This window comes from Artemia franciscana, chromosome 5, assembly GCF_032884065.1.
Source record: "Artemia franciscana chromosome 5, ASM3288406v1, whole genome shotgun sequence".
In the NCBI taxonomy this organism is placed as follows: domain Eukaryota; kingdom Metazoa; phylum Arthropoda; class Branchiopoda; order Anostraca; family Artemiidae; genus Artemia; species Artemia franciscana.
Window position 1 is genome coordinate 28,477,232 of NC_088867.1, and position 19,549 is coordinate 28,496,780.

Genomic DNA, 19,549 nt, shown 5'->3' on the forward strand with positions numbered 1-19,549 from the left:
TATACAATCTGTTTTTGTGTCTACTTTCTCAGTTTTTTTTCGAAATCTGTTTAAGGCTGAAATCATGTAATAGGAAGCCATTGTATTAAAATTTTGGCTTAACCTTTTTCTTAAATTATACTAAATAAAGAGAGATAAGTTTTTTTTTTTTTATTCATATTCCCAATTTAGGTAGTTACAGTGGTTCTGAAGTGTTCCTAGAACTTAAAGAAATAAAGCTACCAAAACGTTTGTTTTTCATTTTCATTCTTATGCTCAGTATTATGCTTTTAGCAACCCCTATGTAATGCCTGTTGCTCTTTTTTCCTGTTTTTTGTAGTGCCATGGAATAAGTTGAACATTTGTAATAGCTATTCCACAATTGTTTATTCAGCTGCCGTCTTCAATAACTAACCAAAAATCTTTGAAAATTAAGCCAGGGAATGCTTGTAAACTTTCAACTGATGTTGGATTTAAATTAAGTTGAATGTTATGGAAATGCATTTTTTCATTTTTCGAACACAAGCTGTTTTTTATTAAATTTGTTGGTACCCTAATATTTTTTTCAGTTTTTAGAGCCCAACGTATTAAGATTAGCAAAGATTAACATAAATGTTAAACAAATTCCGAAATTTGTGGGCAGCTCTATTACTTCTGAGCAAGGAAGTAGTAATTAAATAGGCGACTACAATTTTTTTTGTCTATTTTTGTTTGTCTTAAGTTTACAAACACTCAATTTCAACTGCTAGACTCAAATTTCAGAGGCTCAGATTATCCTTCAATATTAGTTGTGAATTTTACCCTTTTGACACTGATCATGCCTCAACAATGGTGAACTTTCTTGCTGTCACCTTCTTTTAATTACCTGTCTTGAGAGGTACATTTGATGTTTCTTGATTGAAAGCTTACTTTCGGCAGCTTGTTAGAGTGCCCTCCTCTGTAATGATGGGTGGCGGTAAGTGTGTCATTGAAGATGGTAGAGTGTCCTTTTTGAAGTTTGTCAGTCAGCATCACGTCGCCACACTAGCGAACGTATGCAAAGATAGGTAGCTTGAGCTGTTTGAGGTGGTCCTCGTAAAAAGAATCTGCATGATACACCCTGTAATAAAAAAAAAAAAAAAAATCTGGCACATTTTGAAGAACTATCAGAAATTAAAGAAAAAGCATGTCTTTTTTCAAATGATAATAGCCAGAATTTTCCGGCGGAAATTTTCAGCAGGTATGGAATTTTCCGGGGGGGGGTATTTTATGTAGAAGGAACTTTCCATGAATAAATATTTCATCGGGGGGGGGGGATAATACAGAGAGGGAAGAGGTGGCTTTGTCAGCATTATTTGGAAAATGATCAGAAATTAAGTAAAAAAGAATTCTTAACTGAAAATAAGGAGCATCATTAAAACCTAAAACGAACATAAATTATTCCGTATATAAGGGTTGGCCCCTCCTCAATACCTCGTTCTTTACGTTAAAGTTCCAGTTTTTGTTCTAATTCTTTAAGAACGACTCCTGAGACACAAGGGCCTTTAAAATAAAATAAGAAGCTTTTTCAAAGTACTAAAAACCTTTAGCGTTAAGAATTTGGCATAGAGGAGGTGGCAGCCACCCTCATATACGAAAAATTTCTGTTCATTTGAGGTTTCAATGTTACTCCTTACTTTTTAGTTGAAATAAATTATTTATTTTTATTTAATACATTTGGGGGTGAATTCGTCACCAGGTGGCAGTGTAACATCTGAAACTGGAAAGCTATGTAAATAGCTTTTCGATATCTCTAAAACAATTCGCTCTCTCAGAATTTTCACTCAATAGCATCTTGGCCCTAGTATGGCCAAAATAGGTATTTGCAGCAAAAATGACAGGAATTGACACCTTGCTTTGGGGTGATCTCTTGTGTTGTTTAGAGAACGACAAGATGGCCTAGAATATCCGTTCAAGTGGTCCATCCCCCAATTTTCACAATCACCGGCAAAGAGTAAAAAACAAAACAAATTAACAAACGTGTATGACCAACCTTCCCATAAAATATATAATATTCCTTGTTTTTTTTTTTCGTGTTAGAACTTAAAGCCTCCAGTATAAGAAAGTCTTCAACACGTGGAATTTAGCGGCATATTTGATGTAAATTAGCCCTTTATTTGAGGATGTTTTATTCCTCCTTTAAAATATGCTATTTTTTATGATGGTTAACTATAAATTGAATGAATTTATGTATTCGAACTCGCAATTAAAATCGATTTTTTCTATATATACGTTTTAAAATATCTTTATTTTGAGTTTGATATGCTGTTGACATAGTTCACTTATTATATACAGTTTGTTGCCATTACCTGTTTGATTCTGAAAATTTACTTATACCAATAATCTTTGGTGGGTAACATTAAACTTAAATTATTGGAAAATTATTGCCAAATAAACGGGGTTTTAAATCCTGTGGGTTGATCAAGTTATCATTATATATTGTTTCTGAAGTGGCAGTTTCATATCTGTTCTATACATTTCTAAACAAGAAACTCGTACTTTCAAATCAAATGAGAGAAATCGATCTTGATCTTTGGAATTTTAGCATTTGGTCTCCAATTATACATTCTTTTCATTCTAGTCTGATCCTCCGGTTTTCTGCTATTGTAGAATGTATCAATTCCTTTTTGTCTTCTCAGAAAAATTTTTTCTTATCATTTTTTTCTTTTTATCCATTTTTCTCTTCTATAAAATTTCCTCTATTTTACTTCCCTTCTTATTTTTATTTATCATGTTTGTACTTTATCCAATTATTTTAACGTTTCACCTTTTTATATTTTGCGTTTGCGTTAGTGTACGAGACACCTCCCCCCTTCCACTGCTTACGTGCCTAACCAGGGCTATAAATTTCTGCAAATACGTTTTTTAATTAGTTTGGTGATACTAGAATTAGTTTATTGGTTAATAAAAACCTTATTTACCAGTGTCATTTTTATTCAAGGAAAAGAAACCTTTAACAAGTGAAGAATGGAAGGCGAAGGGCAATCATGCTTTCAAGGCTGGTAAATATTCTGATGCTATAGATTATTACACAAAAGCCATCGAAACTGGTAGCGCAGATTCATCAGAGCGTGCAACATACTACCAAAATAGAGCAGCTGCTTTTGAACAATTAGTATGCCATTTTCAGTTTTTATATTATTACTCTTTCTGACTCCATATCCAAGCTGTTTCTGTTTAATGCTGTATCCCAACACTGCAATTAATATCTTTTTTCTACCTTTCATCACATCGTATATTTAATTGCCGTCTCTTTTCCACTATTGTACTTGGGGTTATTCTAGATAGAGGGTCTTAGTTCACCCCTCTACCCCCGGGTCTCTGCTCTAAGTTTTAACTTTTTTTTTTTTAAAAATTCCGTCGAACATGCACTTGTCGAGTTGGAAAAATGTATGCCTTCGGCAGACGTGTGCTTTTGAGGCTTCATGCAATTGGCTTACAAAAGCTGAAAATAATTGGCCTATTAAGTAACGACAACTCGTTTGACACCATCATCCTGGTGTAAAAAAGATAAAAAATTGCCTGCATGGCTCTTCTTCCTGGAAGGTATAAAATTTCACAATTTTGACTATAGAAGCTTGATACGTCCGCGACATCAAGTCGCAGAGGTATCAAGATAACCAAAATAACTTTTCATTGTTAATTTTAAATTTTGAACTTCTATTGGCAAAGGTTACTCTTTACTGACCGTTCATGGTAATGAACGTTCATTTCCGTGTACAGTTTGGCCAAGTTTAAAATGAGCAGAAATTGCTCTCAGTGAAGAAGTGAAACCTAAAACAGAATAAACGAAAAGTAGCAATTAAATAAAGATTTAACGAATAGAAGTCAGCAGAAAAAAGCGTGGTGTTCCCAACTCCCTCAAACCCTCCAAAAGCATGGAGCGTAACTTGAGTTTTGCTGGAACTAATATATATTTTGAATGATTTTGCTTTTTTATTTGTTATGAAAAATATTGATTTGAAAATTCAATTTCCAAATTAATTAAAAACGTTAATTTGAAAATTCAATTGGTGCCCAAACTGGTCAGACTCTAAGGAAAAATAAATCAATCGATACGAATAATGTTCTGACAATAACCTTGTTATATTATTTTTTTTACATCGTTCTATTTAAGTTCACATGTATAATAATTTTGTTAGTTTCATAAGACTTTCAGTGGAACGTCGACGGATAATGTTTGGAGCAGTCTGTTGACTGCTCCGAATAATACAACGAATAATAAAGTCAAACTTTGCACCAAGAGAAGTCACCATATAAGGGTGGATTTGCTGCTGCCTCAAATCCCCTTAAGAATGAGTACTGTTTGTGCTTTAATGAAAATACAAAAACAAAACAGCAAAAAAAACGCAAAAACAAAATCCTGGATGTGTTTTTGATATTGGCTGTATCTTTTTTGGTATACAGATCTTTACTGAAAAAGAAAAAGATTGTATTTGGGAGTCCAGTCTCATCTATTTCTGAATCATTGTCTCCTGCTGTACATTTGGCTTTGGTAACATTGGCCTTTGTGTCTTCATTTTATTGTGAAGTTATCTTCCCCTTTTACTTAAAAGCGTTTGCCAGTAACGAGACAATAGTTGTAAAAGTATGATTAGGTCTTCGGTTGGTTTACCTTTTGGAGTATTTATAGGATAGAATAGAATATATTTATTCACTACAATAGCCGGAGCTAGCATTAGCATGTCATGACAAAAATAATTTATACCTTCTAAAACACCCACAGGAAAATTTAAACAAACATTATATTAATCAAACACATATTAATCAAACATTAAATATTAGTCGCGTCAATATTATTAAAATGACGGGTAAAATATGGAACAAATGATTTGCGATATCCCTCAGTACTATAGGCTGAGCAAGTCAGTAACTGTGGACAATTCTTTTTTATTTGTCGGAGTCTAGTAACTGGTCCTTCGGTTGGGGGGCTCTCAATGTTGGGTAGTAGACGACAATGAGTTGGGGAATTCAAACAATTTAGTCCAAATCTATATGTTAATCCATGTCTACGACTATCAAGTGAGTCCAATTTGAGTTGTTTCAGTGCATCCTCGTAAGTTGAGTAGTTTTGTCCAAGTATAATTTTTACAGCTCTTTTTTGTATCTTCTAAAGTCTATCTGTTTGATCTTTTGTCAATCCAGGATGCCAAGCAGGACATGCATACTCAATAGAAGGTCTAACATAACTGCGATATACAGACTTTAAAACCTCAGTTGGTGTACCAAATATTTTTAGGTTGGAAAATAAATGTAAAAGCGATGCCCCTTTTTTAGTCAGATAGTCAACGTGCGAATTCCATCTTAAATCATCGTCCAAAAGTATCCCAAGTATTTTAACAGTTTTCTTTGTTGGCAGCATGGAATTATGAGAAGAGTGGTTGTTACCCTTTAGGAAGAAAATCTTCATATAAGAGCTCTTAGTTTCACTGACCGTCAGTTTTACCTTTTCTAATTCAGCTTTTAGATCATGATAGATTTCGATTAAGTCAGACTGTTTAGTAGTCGAAGGGCTTAGTCGCAGTGATAAAACAGTTAAATCATCAGCAAATTTAAAACGCTCACGAATTGTTGTTAAAATACGGTTAAAAACAATAAGAAAAGAAAGCGGGCCTAATTTAGTCCCTTGCGGCGAACCACAAAAAATATTTACAAATTCAGGTGGCTCATGATCAGGGAGTTGGACACACTGAGATCTTTCAAAAAGAAAACTAGCGAGCATTCTTACAACAAATGGACGGGCACCCATAACCTTGGCTTCTTCTACAGCTACATTATGATCAAGACTATCAAAAGCCTTAACTATGTCTGCAAATAATGCATCAACATAGGCCCCATTATTTTCTAAGTGCTTAAGGATAGTATCCAACAATGCAACAAGATAATGAACAGTACTATGCCCGGATCTAAATCCAAATTGTTGGGGATCAATATTATCATGTATGTCCTCAAATAAACAATCAAAAATAAAACTTCCAAATACTTTTGAGAGAGCTGGTGTTTTTGAAATCGGCCTCATCTCGGTAATATCTTTAGGTGCCTTGCATTTGGGGATTGGCGTTACATATACCTGTTTAAAAATACATAGTTAAAAATTGCCGTTAAAGGAGTAGATAAAAGATCAGCATACTCAATAATCAATTTAATCGGTATCTCACTAGGATAACTAGATTTACGAGAATCAAGTGCCTACAACTTTTTAGCAACTGAACAAATCTCTAGTATAGGGTTATTTGAAACTGAATCATTCGGTGGTAATTTTCTTAGTTGCGGATGAATTTTACAAATTGATGCAAAAAAATCATTAATTTCACTAGGTAACAGGGGTTTACCATTAACATCTCTCACTTCAACTCTAGTTACTTTTATGCCGATAATGTTTTGAACTAATTCATGGAACTTCCTTGGGTTGGATTTATATATTTTGCTTATTATTTTAGACCCATACTGCTTACGTGAAAATCTTATTTTATATACAATTAAATTTCTTACTCTTTTGAAATCTTTTACGGGTCCAGTTAAATGCAATTCGTCTCTCACTTTTATCAAATTCCGAATCTCTTGAGTAGTCCATGGTTTATCATTAGATTTCACATATATTATTTTTTTGTGGGAAAATTTCACAGTATTTTTCGAACAGTTCCTCACAGAATAAACTTGCCATTTTGTCACTGTCAGACAATGAGAGAATATCAAGCCAGTCACGATCTGTGAGCCAATTCTTGTAGAGATTTACTAGTTCAGGTGTGAAAGGCCTCTACACCACACTATTTATTTGTCTATTTGGGATAAAGTGATTGGGTGTCCAAGCAACACACAGGTGATCACTCAGACCTAATGGGGGTAATGTAACTGGAGTATTATAATATTCAGGACAGTTGCTAAAAATGGGATCCAACATACGGTTACCTCTTGTGGGCACATTGACAACCTGCTTAAGTGATAGTGAATTACTTAGCCATTTGGCATCCAAGTCATTAAAGTCACCACACATTATGATACCAGCATTAGGATACAAGGATCGTACATTGTCGGTGCAATTCTGTAGGTAATTCACAAGGTCTTTACGATAGGGGCCATGGGGTGGATAGTAAACAACACATATCACCAGTGATGCCACTTCCTTGGGAAGCTTCTTAGGCCTGCACCACAACCATAATACTTCAAAACCATGCTTTTTTGGTATATTACTGAAAGTGAGAACTCGATTTCTTATAGACGATCGACAAATAATACCAACACCACCACCATGTGTTACTGTAATATCACTGGGTGTCATTCAAGGTTTGAAATAGGTATCATATCCTTCAATTGCTACAACATCTTCAGTCGCAGACCATGATTCACAGATACAAGCAATATCAACCAGTTCATTCTTCAAACAAAGTTCAACCTCTTCTAATTTGTTCATAAGTGACCGGACATTTGATAATAATATTTTCGGAAATATATAGCGATGAAAGAAGGGCTTTACACTGCGGTCTCGAATCTCCTTGCCAGCACATCGAATCGGTTCCAAGTTTGGATACTCGGAAGACATGGTTTGAGGGGTGGGTGAATCTCTGATTTCTTTGAAATTCCAAACTGGTTGATTGCTAGTACTGGATATACTGTCGGAAGGCTGGTAGATGTTGGTTCTTGCCAGTTTCTCCAAGGTTTGACGAGGAGTGGTTGGTATGAGGGGGGAGAGATCTGCATTGGCTGATTTAAGACAGGTGGTTTGAGCTTCAAGCTCATAAGTGGGACTGTAAATTGTTGTCTTTGGCAACCATGTTTTAACAGAGGTGGAATTTTTCGTTCCCCGTTTTTTGAACTTCGCAATTCAGTATTGGAACGTAGCTTTTTCGTTCTGTGGGAAGTGAGATGCACATTAGGACAATAGTTCATGAAACAAAGGCCATGAGCAAATTTTTTACACAGAGATCTGTGAGGCAGAATACAACACTCATCACGGCAGATGCCTTTGAAATAATCCTCGCAAATATGGAGAAACGTGCAATTCTCCGCCTTTCTACAGCCTCGCCTTATGTGAAATCTGCAGACACGTCGTTCAGCAATATGATCTGTTGTAAGATCCTCTTCATCTGTATGCGGAGACTGAGAATACTCTAGGTCTGTTTGTGTTGTTTGACTAGTAACAAAGCTACTGCATTGAACAGATACATTATTACTGAGAACTTTAGAGCTGGTTATATTACCCTGGTTTAAGCACTTCTCACAGGTAAAAAGAAAGAAACGTCCCGAGGGTTTCTGCAGAGCAAGGACTATGTCTGCATCAATTGCAGCGCAGGCCGCATGCATGCGGTGTAAGCAAAGATGACAATCAAGCGAAGGGCTGTCTTTTGTTGGTTCGTCACATTAGAGGCAGCTCAGATCAGGACCTAAGCAGTCATTTCTTTCCTCGGTGATATTTTCTATAGTATCCATACTTCTCAGTGCACCGCCAGGAATGCCTGGAGATATAGATGACAAGTTTTCTATTGGGAAGATAGTGCTCTTTTTAAGATGAACCTGGATTTTATCGTTATTACTTTGCTGTTTCGGACTATTATTTTTCGATCTCAGTTTTTTCAGAGTAAAGGTTTTTGGGGAATCTTTTTGTGTACAAATTACGCACACAAAGGTCTTCTTCAAGTCATTAGAGTATTTAGTTTTTCCACAACTAAAATGAGACCATTTATTACATTTGATACACTGCACGCCGCCTGTTTTGCTTGTAATTCTTTTTAAACAGACACACTGTTCCAGATCCATAATAAGTATTGCTACTGAGTACACCAAGTTCAAATGGCAAAAATGTCAATAGTAAATAAATCTAAACAATCGGATATTAAATCACTCTAGGGAAATCACTCGGGTTAATTCTTAATCAAAGTTCCCAAGGGAATTTTCACTCAAGAAGAAAAATAATCCGCTTATTCAAAATATAATCCCTTTGTTACCGAATTGAATATTAGCTGTAGGTCGGGTAGAGACTAATTTTAATTAATTAAAATTATAATTAATTAAAAATAAAATTTAATTAATTATAATTTATTTAAAATTTAATTATCTTTTGTTAATTTGTTACTAACATGGATTTACTTTTAGAAAGACTATGCAAAGGTTGTTGAGGATTGCTCTCAAGCGATTTCTCTAAATGATAAATATGTGAAAGCCTATTTGCGAAGAGGCAAAGCTTATGAACATTTATTTAAGCTAGAAGAAGCTCTTGAAGATGTGACAACAACTTGCCTTCTGGAGGGCTTTCAGAATCAAAGTACGCTCGGGATTGCTGATAGAGTTTTGAAAAATTTAGGTAAGAAATAATATTGCTACAAAAGTACTAATCCGGTAATCAGAATAAATACGTTTGTGTGCCCCTCCTCTGTAATAGTTGTGGTGACTGTAAAAAAAAAATGAGCGGGAAAAATCCTGGTGCGAAGCACCGCAGTTTATCGGCTCATTATCTGGATTTAATGTATAAGAAGAGTGAATTCAAGAGTAATGAGACAAATGGAAAAAATGGATAAAATGTTGCCATAACAACCACTGAAATTTCGATTTACTGATCTCGGTTGGTAAATGGAGCGACTTAACATGTTTGCTATGCGTAAGTACATTTGATAAGGACTACTGTTATAATCAGAACGTCCTTTTTCGTTAAAGCAAACCTGAACTGAAATGGATTTTAGCGACCAAGCATATTGTAACCAGCCCAATTGCTGCATTAATTCGTTACTTTGTTAACTTGGGAGTTCATTCCAGCAGAAAGGAAGATAAGGCATGCACTAAAACTTCACACTACATATAGACAAGTGGATAGGCTGTCTATATAACCAGCAAGGTTTTACCGAGCTAGCAAAGTGGTTTCGAATCTTGAGATTTTTTCTATATTTTACTTCCAATGTATATTTTTTCTTGTATTTTCTGAATTTCCCCATACCCCAAAAGATAACTCCCCCCAAAAGTCATCTTCGACTCTTTGTAGTGCTATGATGATGCAATTTGACAACAATAATATCAAATACAAAAATAGCAGTAGTGTTTAATTCATAGACATACTTTTTAGATATGGTATAGGGAGTCTTCCCCAGAGCCTTCCCCCTCCTCCTAAATAGGAAAAAATGACTCTGCTCCTTTGCATGTCTGTCACTTCCATCTGGACCAAAATGAGGAAAGGCAATCGATATCAGGACGAAAAGTAGACTGCGCTGCTGGAATAAGATGATGAGCAGATTGACTGAGAAACATGGCAAGTTGAACGAACTTTTCCAAAGGTGAATCCTTACTCTGAAGTTGACTCGTTGGATGAGCAAATTGACTGAGAAACATGGCAAGTTGAACAAACACTTCCAATGGTGATTCCTTACTCTGAAGCCGACTCGTTCGATGAGCAGATTGACTAAGAAACATGGCAAGTTGAACGAACATTTTTAAAGGTGACTCCTTACTCTGAAGCCGACTCGTTGGATGACTGGAAGGTTTTCTATATTATTGAAATTTACGATTTTCTCGATATTATCAGAGCTTATTAAAAATCATAGCAGGATTTGCCTGTTTTTGCAATCTACGCCCGCCATCTTCTTTTCTGGAGGCAGGATACTAAAATAGAATGGACATAAATCTGAAGAATATGCAATCTAATGATAGGTATGAAAGCCTTTCTAAATTAAGAAGGCTGTTTCAGGGGAAAAGTCTAGATCCTGTAAAAATTACGTTAGGTATAAAGACATAGGAATGCTTTTTGGTCTAGGCTGAAGATTTAACCATTGTATGTATTAGGATTCTATTGTGTCCATTTAGTAATGTTCTGTAATGCAAATTAACAAAATAGACAAAATCCTCAAACTTGGGTGTATGACCCAAGGCTATATACCCACATGGGGGAGGGGAGAGGGTTGGATGAATTTAAACTGGAATCGATTCTTAAAATCTTATCAGTTTACATTTTCTGAGCTAGCGAAGTAAATATTATCTTACTCTGCTCTATAGTCTTGGAAAGTGGATAAACTGCACAATTGCTAAATAAAATTGTTCGCCCCAAGGGCTGAGGGGCTATTCTATTCCTGGAGTGTATTTTTTTGGATCTTCGGGGGTTGCATAATAAAATAGGGCACGGGAGAAGTCTGATTGCCTGAAAATGACTTGTGACCTGCAAAAAAGTATTAGAACTTTTGTATTCCAATGGAAAGTTTCTCTATCAAAAATCGCATGAATGCGAAATTGCTGAAAAAATAATACAGGGAAGTTACTTGACTCTTTATTACGGTAATACTCGAATTTGCCCTCTAATGACTTTAAAGAAATATAATTTTGCTATATTGAAGGCGCATTTTCACTCGTTTTTCTGTTTGAGCCATCCATACTATTTTTATGGACAGTGTTAATTTGTTAATTTTTGTTTGTTTATATAAGGTACAACTTTTTGTTCAGCGAAGATAGCAAGCATATGGAATGAATTAAAATTCAGAAAAAAAGTCAAAACATACATAAGAAACTCTGCAGGAAAAAATGTTACAATATAAAAAAAAATATATTACTGAAACTAGTGATAAATCACCAGTGATTGCAAAGATAATTGTATGCAACTGCCAATTTGTTTTTCTTTCACTTTTTCCGTTTATTCGTCAGTTATGAATTTTTGATCCGTTCTTTTTTTCTATCTGAATAAAAATCCAGTCGCTTGAAAGGAAATACATTCATCAGATAATCGACTGTCTTTTAAAATGCCATATCTGGTACTCGCAAATCTTATACCAGATATATTTAGGTCTAGAAAAATCACGTTGTAGAATTATCTTGTCATTGAAGATAATCTCAATTTTATCTAAAAGTTGGGATTGTGGAAATATTAGTCAGCAGCCTGACTAATCTAACCCAGTCCAGATGTATCAAAGAGACCTGCTGGTTTTTTCACTGTCCGGCCGAATTTCTAGGGTAAAAGAACGATGACTTGCATTAACTATTGGATAATACTGGTTGACAAATAGATTGATCTCCCAAAACTCGAAGTACTAAGGACAGGGAAAATGAAACTCGTTTGTGTGAATAGTTTTTTTTTTTCTAATTGAAAAGATCGGCAATTCGATTTTTAACGAAAAAGACTTTCATTTGCAGTTATGTTGTTTGATAGTATTGGGTACTAGAATAAAAAAAAGAAATATGGGTGAAAAGTTAGCGAAAAATAAGCTGAAAACATATGGCACTAGACAGTTTAAAAGATTGTGGTTCCTTAGAAGGTGTAGTTGTCTTTGGGAATCAACAGATTGTTGAGGTTATATTTTTACAGCCGAAAGCTTTGTCTTATTTAACTATTTACTTTGTCTGTTTTTTTTTTCATGGCTTGATGTTCCAACACTGACGGAAATCTTGTACTGCCTTAAAACTTAATATTAAATTTTAGAATTTTGATTAAATGTTGATTTTTGAATTAAAAATGGAATAGTTGTGGGCAAGTCAAGTCATGGCTAATTGTAGAAAAAGCCAAGATAGATAGTCCAATTAAGTGAGAAGAAAAACATGGCATTAATTTTCCCCCCTTCATTGCCGTTGTTATCATCTCTCACTTTATGCTACACCTCTCATGCATGTCACTCCACAATGCCGAACTAGATTCAACCTGTTGGAGGTTCTAACCGGCTAAGTCACGCTGGAGGAGTCAATATAATTGCAAGTTTGCTATGTTTTCATTGCAAACTGTTCACAAAAATGTTTTCATTTTGGTATCCTTGGTATATTCAGTGTTACATCACTGCAAGTATTTGACTCATTTTTTTGAGTTATTAAAGACCATTTTATATTTTAGATTGAGATGAATAAGTGCATTGAGGTGTTTTCTTTGCATGAAAATCTTGGAATATTGTCAAAATACACTAATATTGTGGGAAGTTATTCTAAACGCCCAGTCCCACCTGAATATTGTCTTGAGTCTAAGAATGTAAAGAAAATCCAAATAAGTGTATCGTGCTTCCAATGCAGTTAATAATTGACAATTTGTGCTTAAAATTAGATATCAAATATGTGTTCCGTAAATAGCTTAAATAAAAAAAGTAAAAAGAAATGTTTGGAATTCCTAATTCTAGACAGATCATGAAAGGGCATAAATGTAGCTGCAATGTGTTGTTTTATTGTTCCTTTTACTGTTTTATTGAATAGATGCTCAATTCTCAGTTTCAGGGATGGTAGTAATAGCCAGTCTTGTTTGAAAAAATTGTAAGTTGAAAACTGTGACAATACGAAAATATGTTCTATGCGGTGTGTATGCTATTGGAGAGATACTGTAATTGTTTTGAAATTCTTTTGAAATTCAACTTGCTCTTGAGTTTGAATAGTGGCGCTTACGCATGAAAACGGATGTTTTGTGTTTTTTGGTTAGACTTCATTGTTTTTGGCCTCAACTTCCTGCTTTGTAATCGTTTGCTATGAAATATTTTAACAGATTCATTAAAAAGGCATTTAGATTGGAAAATATACTAAAGGCTTATCAGAAAGTTGAGGCCGAAGAAAAAGAGACACCATTGGTCGGAAGTTATCGTGTCATCTAATGTGAATAACACCAGCATGATTTGTCATGTGGAATGAATAGAAGAATACCATTGTTTTTGCTCTCTACTGAATATCAATTTTTTGTCCGGGCCATTTTCTAGGAGTGACCCATTTTGCGTCGGAAAAAAGATGCAGGGATGTGATCTCAGAGTTGGTTTGTATTTTCACTTCTCAGAAGTGTGTGTGATATGTTTTATTTATTCAAATTTGTATGTTATTAGGACAAAAATGTGCCGCAAAGGAGATGACAACCCGGAGGCCTAACCTGCCGTCACCACATTACATCAAGTCATTTTTTGCTTCCTTCAGTCAAGACCCCATTCAAGAAGCCGTGAATGCAACACTTGACAGAGGAGATGGAATGAGGTAATGGTTTTATAATAGGAATCAACACCGTTTCGATTCGTAGATTTGGCAGAGCTACCCTCTCATCAAACAGGGTCACCCCGAAGATTTCATTTGCGATTTAGTGCTGATCATTTGGTGTAATGCAATGGATAAAAGTTTTTTGAAGTATCATTAGTTAATGGGAAGGCATCTTGATGCCACTGATTCTTCAAATAAGCACAGTGTTTCTGTCATTCTTTACAAAAAAAAAAAAAAAATTGAATGGAGAGCTTAATAAAAAGAACCCCAGATCAATTTTCGTTACCGAAGACTTTTAATTCTAGCGCGTTAATTTTTTTATTTTTCTTATAAAAATAATGACTCTCGGGCTTATAAGCTTGACTTGACTTTATTAAACAAGAAATGATATACATAAATCTTATACAAAGGAGACAGGGAGGCAATTCGTTTTGTCTCCTTTAACAATAGAGAGAGAAAAAAGAAGCTCATGTTTTGATTGTTATTGTCTGTGATTCAATACACTTTGATGCTCAAAAAGGAGACGCCTAATTAATCAAATAACTCCCAGCAGTTTTACGTTTTCAATAAAATTCCAATTGAATTGTTATAAATTTTATTAAGTCTAAAAAAATTCTAAAGTTTTATTAAAGTTTTAATTGTCTCGTTCCTGGTAATCTACATGTTACAAGAGGAAAACAATCAACAAAAATATTTGGTAAAAGCAATGGATGATCTTAAATTTAAAGCAAGCGTAATTTATCTTAAAAATGGACTGTTGTCCCTCAGTCCTACACTTTTAAGGCTAAAGTACGATTTGAGTTTTACTGAAAACTTTTGAGCTATTGCAAATACCCCTTGTTAAGCTAATTCCTTTCTTTTTCTGTTACATTAGAAAAAAAGTTTGACGTGGGTAGTTTCATTTTTGGCTTTTTTTTTGGTAAAAAAACGATAAATGTATGTCCATCTATTCTGAAGTTTTTTTCGAGTTTAAAAAAAAAAAAAAATTCTCAAGAGACGATTGGAGTCATCATTTAATTAAATCAGTTTTGTCGGATGCTGGTGGCAGCCAAGAAGCAGTATGTTATCCCAGTTATAAAAAATACAAAATTCTCTAGAAGCCTTAATTTTTATCCAAGCTAAGACACATTCAAAAAATTAGAAAACAAAATAATAGAAGAAGTACTCGAAAGGAGGCAAGGCAAAAATGCACGGATTCCACCTATCTTTGTCAAACTCTGCAGCGAACAGGCATGTTTCCGAAAATGAGACCCCTTGATTTCGGTTCTACATAATAATGTTAGTATTCGTCTTATCAGAGAATAATTTTTTGCAACCCATCAATATTTGCAACGAAAATGATTTTTATTTTAAGATAGAGCGTCAAATGATATATTTATTTCTTCGCTATCTCCTTAGAGATCTTTACTATCTAATACTCTCTCCTCCACCCCCTGTAGTGTCGCCTGTATGCTTGTAATGTTAATAAAATATATGGAACTCAAGAAACCTGAAAACATCTAAAAAATGCAAAGTTTGTCAAAATCCACCTAACTTCAGTGTCGTTTGGAGGGGAAGGGTGGACTTAGACATATAGAAGACTAAATTGTAGGTTCCAAAGTATCGCCTGGAGAGTGCATAGGAGGAAGAATTTTAGAAAACATTCCAGAAGAAATTTGGAGTTCTTGGGCGAGGAATTAAGGCAAGGGTGAATTTTATATGCATTTTTTGAAAAATTTTCAATTGATTAGCTATTTCAGAATTGTCACTCGCTGGCATTTTTCCCTATTTGGCCAAAATTGTTGTTTTGTGTCAGAAAATGACAATTTGTTGTGGCGCGATCTCTTTAGTGACGTAAGAATGAAGTAGAACTTTAATATCCATTCAAACGAACCCTCTTCTGATTACTTACAACCGTTAATTCAGCATGATTGCCTGAGGGGGAAAAAGAAAGAGAGGATACAGAGGAGAGCTACCCTTCAAAAAGGTTATTTCAGACTTCACTTATAGGATTTTTGAAGTTTATCAATAAAGAAAGGTTGTAAGTTACTCTAAGTTTGAGATCTTACCAAGCCTTCGAAGAAGTTAGAGCACGCTATCATTGCTTAAAAATTATCCTTGCTTAAAAATTAAAAACCTTTAGTATAGCTATTGTTGATCAGGACATCATGTTTTGACTAAATTTGTTGTCCTCGGTAAAGTGGTGTAGATTGCTCCCTAGGCTATCTCCCGTGAAATTTATGTAAAGAATGACAAGCATAGGTCTCAATATACTACCCTGGGGTATGCCTGCCTTTATTATAAAATAGAATATAAACTTCAAGATTGAAACAAAAGTTCTGTGTGTTTATGTACATCTAAGTCAATCTAGGTCAAATTTGTATGTTTATACACATTTAGCTACGTACCTTCATTTGGCAAATCTGTCTTATTTAAAATGTTGGGGGAAAAACTGTTACTAACTTTATAATTCTTACCTTTACTCTTCTATAAAGCTGTAAAAATTTCAGAAGTCTCCCTTGTTTCTTAGCATGATAATACACAATATTATTACCTATATACCCCCCCCCCCCAAAAAAAAAAGAAATCAAGATAACCCTGAGCCATTGCTAGAATTCAATACGGGGCATTTTTTATTCGAATTCATTTTCTTCATAAGGGGTCATAGGCCATTTTGCCAAAAATTTTTGAACTCTGTTTTAGTAACCAAATAATCTATTTTTCATAAAAAAAATTAGGCATATAATTGCAGAGCTCTAACGGAAAATTGTGCTCATAAATAGCAACTTAATATTTACAACTATAAATTACGTTAGAAATTGTAGTAAATCTTCTGAAACACTTTACAGTCTTTTGTCAGACTCATGGATTCATTAGTGTATAATTAGCTCAAACGCAATGTTATAAAATAGAACTTAAAAGTTGAAACATACTCCTATTTTTATAGACAAAGTGAAAAAGAAAAAAAAGATGTCACTGAAAAGTAGACAACGATATTCTGAATAATCGCTGAAAATCAGATACTATGATACACGTTCTAATATTTTGCTATGTTTCTGAGAACGTTCTTTTTGAGATTTTGCTTAAAAAATAGTTTAAAATGTGTTAAGCTGTGGGTTGAGGATGTATGAATACCGGGAATTGATACTAGGTAAGACTAGCAGCTTACTTGGGCAATTATGTTGTGGTTGGTACCCGTTTAACATATTTTTTTTTTACATTTACGTAAAAAAGAGGATCTGAGCAGAAATGAGCAAAGACCCTAACTTTGTTAAAGTTCAACCTGCTTTTAGTACCGCCTTGAGTTTTTGGCTTCTTTTTTTCTTGCAGAAATGAATTTATTCACCTTTTTATTTGTCACTTTTTGTCCTTTTTTTCGTATGACAGTCTTTAAAATCATGGTAGATATAGTTTAACTTCCACCTAAGCGCAATGAATACGAAGTTAGAGGGAGGAGGGGGTGTAAACCGTTTCCCCTTTTGATTCTAAAATGGAACCATATAAAATATCTATTGTTGTATACACATATTTCTAGGCCCGAAGATAAACCTTTACTCTGCTTTCACAAAAGAGAATATGATGAGGTTATCCCTGCTTGTAATGAAGTCCTGGAAGTTCACGAAAACGATGTAATTCGTCTTCTGCGTGGAACATTTAGAATGTTGTCCCTTGATTTAACTGGGGCATTAGAAGACTTTGATAAATTAGTCGCCTTTGGGAGCCCTAAGGTAAGTTTGTGATTGTTGATCAAGTTCTGTACTCTTCTCAAGATTGATCTTCCGATAGTGGTCATTTCCAGAGATTGCAAGTTCAAATTTAGAAGCCCTAAGAAGAAAGTTTCCATTTGATTTATTAATTTTTAAATATGGCTTTTTTGGCCACAAATTTTTAGCTGTATTTCACAGAACGTTTTCTCCAATATAAAAGAAGTAAAAAAATCTTGGATTATTATCTTTTAACATCTAGTAAAACAACTTAAGTCTCTTATTTTTTCTGTTCACCATAAAAACTAAAGTTAAATAGTGCTCAAGGTATCCTCCTAATTGACATCATGGGAAAAACTGATTAGTTTATAAGAGAATACTCAAAAGTTTCTATAAAAGAGTTTCTGTAAAGTTGCAGACACTGCAAGACTCAACGTACCTAGTTTCGAAAGAATTGATCTGCCCGGCTTAAGCCAAAATTTCTTTGGAATTTCCAAGGGAAATTCCTTTGGAAAAATTATCTGAAATCCAAGAATTTTCCGATCTTGACCATATGCTTTGATAATTCTACGTCATGAAACCAAACCTCGGGTCTCAGGAGGTTAAGCCTCTATAGTAAATAAGGTGCATCGAAATGACTGTTTTGAGGGAATGTCAAATGTGGTGAAATGAAAGCTGTTTTCACTTGGCCAACTTAAGCCTTAAACCGGCTTAAGAATTGATCTCTGCTCGGCTTAAGCAAGGGGCCACAAGCAATAATTTACTCTGATATAATATAGAATCCTGAAAGGTCTAAAGCGACCAGCCATGACAAAAACAAAGAGAGAGAGAGAGAGAGAGACAGAGAGAGAGAGAGATAACTCACTGCAGCACCAAGCCGCCTGAGGCCAACACAGCTACGCACGCTACTCCTCCAACCTAATCTATTTAAATCTTCCCTATTTACACCCTCCCAGGAAGTTCCCATTTCCTTTAAATCTTTATTTATGACATCCTTCCAACCCAGACAAGGACGACCTGCTTTCCGTGTAGCCCCAGAGCTATATATATATATAGCTATATATATATATATATATATATATATATATATATATATATATATATATATATGTATATATATATATATATATATATATATATATATATATATTATATATATATATATATATATATATATATATATATATATATATATATATATATATATATATATATATATATATATATATATATATATATATATATATATATATATATATATATATATATATATATATATATATATATATATATATATGTATGTATGTATGTATTTCCTGTATTTATTCCTTACTTTTCGATTTTATTTGCTTTTGGGTCGTTTTAGTTTTATCTTTGTTTTCTTAGCGTTTAAGACGTCTTGTTTCAAACAGACGAAATATCCGCGTAGCTTTAGTTTTTCTTTTCCTTCTACTGGCCGAAGTCCCATTTGCTTTCTTCATCATGAGATTTCTCTCTCTCCTTGTTTTTAATATATACTTCCTTTGATGTGCAGAACGAGAAGGAGGTTTCTGGGCCTAGTCTCCTCGGGGCTATTGTGATTTTACAGTTTTTAAATACCCCTTGGTTTTCACGTAATCTGACTGTTATTTTGCTGTTTGGGTGATTTTCACTCCTTCAGAAAAAAAGTTATAAGTAGTTGCCTACGAGTCTACTCTCTTTTTTTATCCTTTATTTTGAGGAAAATTCTTTTTTCGTATGTTCTTAGGCTAAGGAAACCCCAACGCTGAAAAAAACAAAAAAAAAACAAAAAAAAAACTATGTCCTCCACTGTATCCCAAACACCGAAGCCATTAAAATTTAAAACGAACAGAAATTACTCCGTATATGAAAGGGGCTTTTCCTCCTCAACGCCCTGTTGTTTACGCTAAAGTTTCTTACTGTTTTCAAAAGTAGAGTTAATAGAAAGAGTCAAACTTTAGCGTAAAGAGCGGGGC

The 19,549-nt window shown here is 34.3% G+C and overlaps 1 protein-coding gene across 1 annotated transcript in view; it reads left to right on the forward strand.

The window, feature by feature from the left end:
- Window positions 1-19,549, forward strand: part of LOC136027222 (mitochondrial import receptor subunit TOM70-like) — a 39,299-nt gene that overhangs the window by 8,424 nt on the left and 11,326 nt on the right. The window contains exons 3-6 of the mRNA XM_065704267.1: window positions 2,939-3,112; window positions 9,088-9,295; window positions 13,746-13,890; window positions 17,405-17,597. Of these exons, the coding sequence (XP_065560339.1) occupies window positions 2,939-3,112; window positions 9,088-9,295; window positions 13,746-13,890; window positions 17,405-17,597 (720 nt within the window). The remainder of the gene's footprint in view (window positions 1-2,938; window positions 3,113-9,087; window positions 9,296-13,745; window positions 13,891-17,404; window positions 17,598-19,549) is intronic.